Raw genomic sequence first — 3,429 nt, 5'->3', positions numbered from 1 at the left:
AACTGTGAAATATACGTCTCCTTTTAATAGGTGGCACCAAATCGGTTTGCATGTCTTAAAATTTGTTTAGCATCGTTTGTAGATCAATCATTAATTATTTACTCACTAAAAAATAAACATGCAATTTAGTGCAATTTACTTGGAATCTTTGAAGATCGTGTTTGTACAGTAGGGTACATAGGTCTACTTTGATGGCGTAATAATGCCAGATTAGATGCTTATTGAGAAACAGCTACCGCGTCACTCTGTCACTAAATAAAAGACAACTGAATTCATGACAACCAAAAAAATCATGACTTTTACTTAATTTGTGGTTGCTGAAACATCTCTTAATGTCTTTCTTTTTGTTCAGGTATATTTTATATAAGGCACCTGAAATGTCTTCTTCACGCCTCACTGGTTCAGAATTTCTTTACATCGATCCAGAAAAAAAGGAAAGGTTGAACAACATCAACAGCCCTCAAGGTGTACTTGCAAGAACGCTTCAGCCTCTTTTCAAACCAATCAGAGAAATGGTGAGTCTCAGAGCTGCACTAAAACACGAGCTCTTTACTGCGCTGTTGGTCGAACTAAAACTTTATGAAGATTCTCAGTCATTCAGGTCATGGTCAAGCTTGAAAAGTTCAGTCTAGGCACCAGGACATGAAGTTTTCTAGAAGACGTTTCTTCTCTCATCTAAGAGGCTTCTTCGGTTCTAACTAGTGGTGGGCAGCACTGAGATAAATATACAGTAGGGGGAACCAAAATTTAGGAGAAAAACAAAAGGTGTCTCAGATCCCTCCTACTGGATTGACCAATGAGGTCAATCATGGGGGTAATGGTCTTTACGGGGCTCTGATGGTCTCCCATGATGTCACATCTATTCTTACTTGCATCCCTATCAAAGAAGCAGTCCCCACTGTAAGGATGCATTTATTTCAAGAGCACACTCTGGTAGACAGGACCAATCTGACGACTGACCGCATCTTTTATCTCTTGGACTTGTTCCTCACCACCACATACTTCCAATTCAAACAAGATTTCTACATGCAGAAACATGGATGTGATGGTCTCTCCTGTGTCTCCCATAGTGGCGAACTTATACATGGAAGAATTGGAAAGCAGGGCAGGAAACAAAACTCAGTCACTGGTTGAGATGCGTCGATGACACATGGATCAAAATAAAGATCAAGGATATCAACATATTTACAGAACACATCGACTGTGATGAAACATCCAGTTTACCCAGGAAGATGTGAAAGATAGCAGCCTTGCTTTCCTATACTGCACACTTCACATAATGGAAGACAGACAACTCAACATAGAAGTCTACAGGAAATCCAAAGACACTGACCAGTACCTCCGCTTTGACTCACACCATCCACTGGAACACAAACTAGGCGTCATCAGAACCCTTCAGAGATGAGCAGAAACCATTCCCACCACCAACAGAAGGAAGATGAGAGAACAGGGACACATTGGGACTTCCCTGAAAAACTCTGGTTATTCCCAGATGGGTTTTTTTTTTAAACCAACAAGAAGAAGTCTGCTGAGAAGGAAGAGAACAGAAAAAGGAACATCGCCATTCCCAGTGGCGTTGGATGTAGGAGTTTGCCCTGAAATCGAAGGGTTGACGGTTCAAGGGCAAGACACTTCACCTGCATTGTCTAGTGATGGTGGTCAGAGGGCCCGGTGGCGCCAGTGTACGGCAGCCCCCGCTTCTGTCAGTGAGCCCCAGGGCAGCTGTGGCTACAATGTTGTTTGCCACCATCAGTGTGTGAGTGTGTGCGTGAATGGGTGAATGAATGTAGTGTAAAGCGCTTTGGTCAAGTCTCCTGACTTGAATAAAGGCGTTATATAAGTACATGCCATATGTTGCTGGAGTCTCTGAAAAACTCAGCAGGATTTTCAACCAGCACCGNGTCTTTGGCCTGGAACACCCTTGAAGACCCCTGCACTAGGCCATCTCTGCGCCACAGCGCTGGGGCAAGGCGCCGATATTTCTACGATTTATAACAGAAAGGAAATTCTGCTGATTTGGCCAAATGCAGTTTAAATTAAATTATTCTATTTACAAACTGAAGGCAGATTAGAGTTTTTAATTTTAACTCTAATTTCAAGCTTTGAATACATGTATGACTCTGACTGCTGTTCCCACCTCTGTGCAAGGGTCACATGCTTAAGCTCTGCACCCTTGTTTTGAACATATTAACGGAAGCCTCCACTTCTTCATCCACCCATCTATCCATCTTCTTCCGCTTATCCGGGGTCGGGTTTCGGGGGTAGCAGCTTCAGTAGGGAGGCCCACAGACGTCCCTCTCCCCAGCCTCTTGGGCTAACTTCTCCGGGGGAATCCCAAGGCGTTCCCAGGCCAGACGAGAAACATAGTCCCAGGACACGCCTGGGCCTCCTCCTGGTGGGACGTGCCTGGAACACCTTACCAGGGAGACGTCCAGGAGGCATCCTAACCAGATGCCTGAGCCACCTCAACTGGCTCCTCTCGATGTGGAGGAACAGCAGCTCTACTCTGAGTCCTCCCCTGGTTGGCTGAGCCACTTTTTCGAATCAAATAAAATTAGCGTCACTCAATTCAGCAGAAAAGATTTTTGCTTCATTGTGACTGACAGTTCGTCTATATTTTTCTCCATAAAGTTCTGCAAAATGCAAATGCAATGCAAAATATATATCCTATTGGGAAATGGAAAAAGCTGTAAAGAATGAAATTTAGTCTTGTATACATTCCGTGAATACAAAATGACAATAAAAGTTGTCTAAGTCTAAGATCAACTTAAATCTAAGGCCCTGAACTCAACAAAACCTAAATTTGTGGATTTAAAATGACTTCATTTTTTAGTAATTACCTCTTGCGACCAACTTCATACATTTCATATATTGATTGAAATAATGGTGGCAGTACGGTCATCTTGTCTGAATCTTGGTCTTTAGGTTTTATTTACATGATCAAAGACCCTTCAGCGTTTTTCAAGCTTCTGGCTGGCTCCTTGGGAAGTATATCTATGATGATGGAGTCCTGAGAATCTGATGTTATAGAAGGTATCATCCAGGTTTACAGATATTTAGTAAATTGCCGACATTAATGCAACTTACTCTACGATCTTACTGAAGATAAAACCAAAAATGAGCAGGTTCGGAAAATCCAGGTTTTTTAGAATCTGCTGTAACAAGGCCCCAACACCCCAACCAAAAGTATGCAACAATGATCATGACATGTTCATAGAGCTGATCATGTTAGCCCAATATGGCCACACCTGGACCCCCCCAGGATCGCCTGTGAACCACTTCAGGGCTCGTAGAGCACACGTCCCACACATTAAGTGTATAAAATTTGCTAACCTGACTCCGTCAGATGGATTTGCTCCGCATATCCATCTGGAAACCTTCCGTTGAAGTAATTTTGGGAAGGGGCGAAAATACTGGTTAGCTGATTGG

The 3,429-nt window shown here is 43.0% G+C and overlaps 1 protein-coding gene across 1 annotated transcript in view; it reads left to right on the top strand.

Moving 5' to 3' along the window:
- Nucleotides 1-3,429, top strand: part of LOC107101268 (deoxyribonuclease-2-beta-like) — an 18,971-nt gene that overhangs the window by 3,733 nt on the left and 11,809 nt on the right. Inside the window, exon 3 of the mRNA XM_015400120.1 lies at nucleotides 353-515. Within this exon, the coding sequence (XP_015255606.1) occupies nucleotides 353-515 (163 nt within the window). The remainder of the gene's footprint in view (nucleotides 1-352; nucleotides 516-3,429) is intronic.

The sequence above is a fragment of the Cyprinodon variegatus genome, unplaced genomic scaffold, assembly GCF_000732505.1.
Source record: "Cyprinodon variegatus isolate N-32 unplaced genomic scaffold, C_variegatus-1.0 Scaffold1072, whole genome shotgun sequence".
Classification (NCBI taxonomy): domain Eukaryota; kingdom Metazoa; phylum Chordata; class Actinopteri; order Cyprinodontiformes; family Cyprinodontidae; genus Cyprinodon; species Cyprinodon variegatus.
This window is presented reverse-complemented; position numbering and strand designations above follow the sequence as displayed.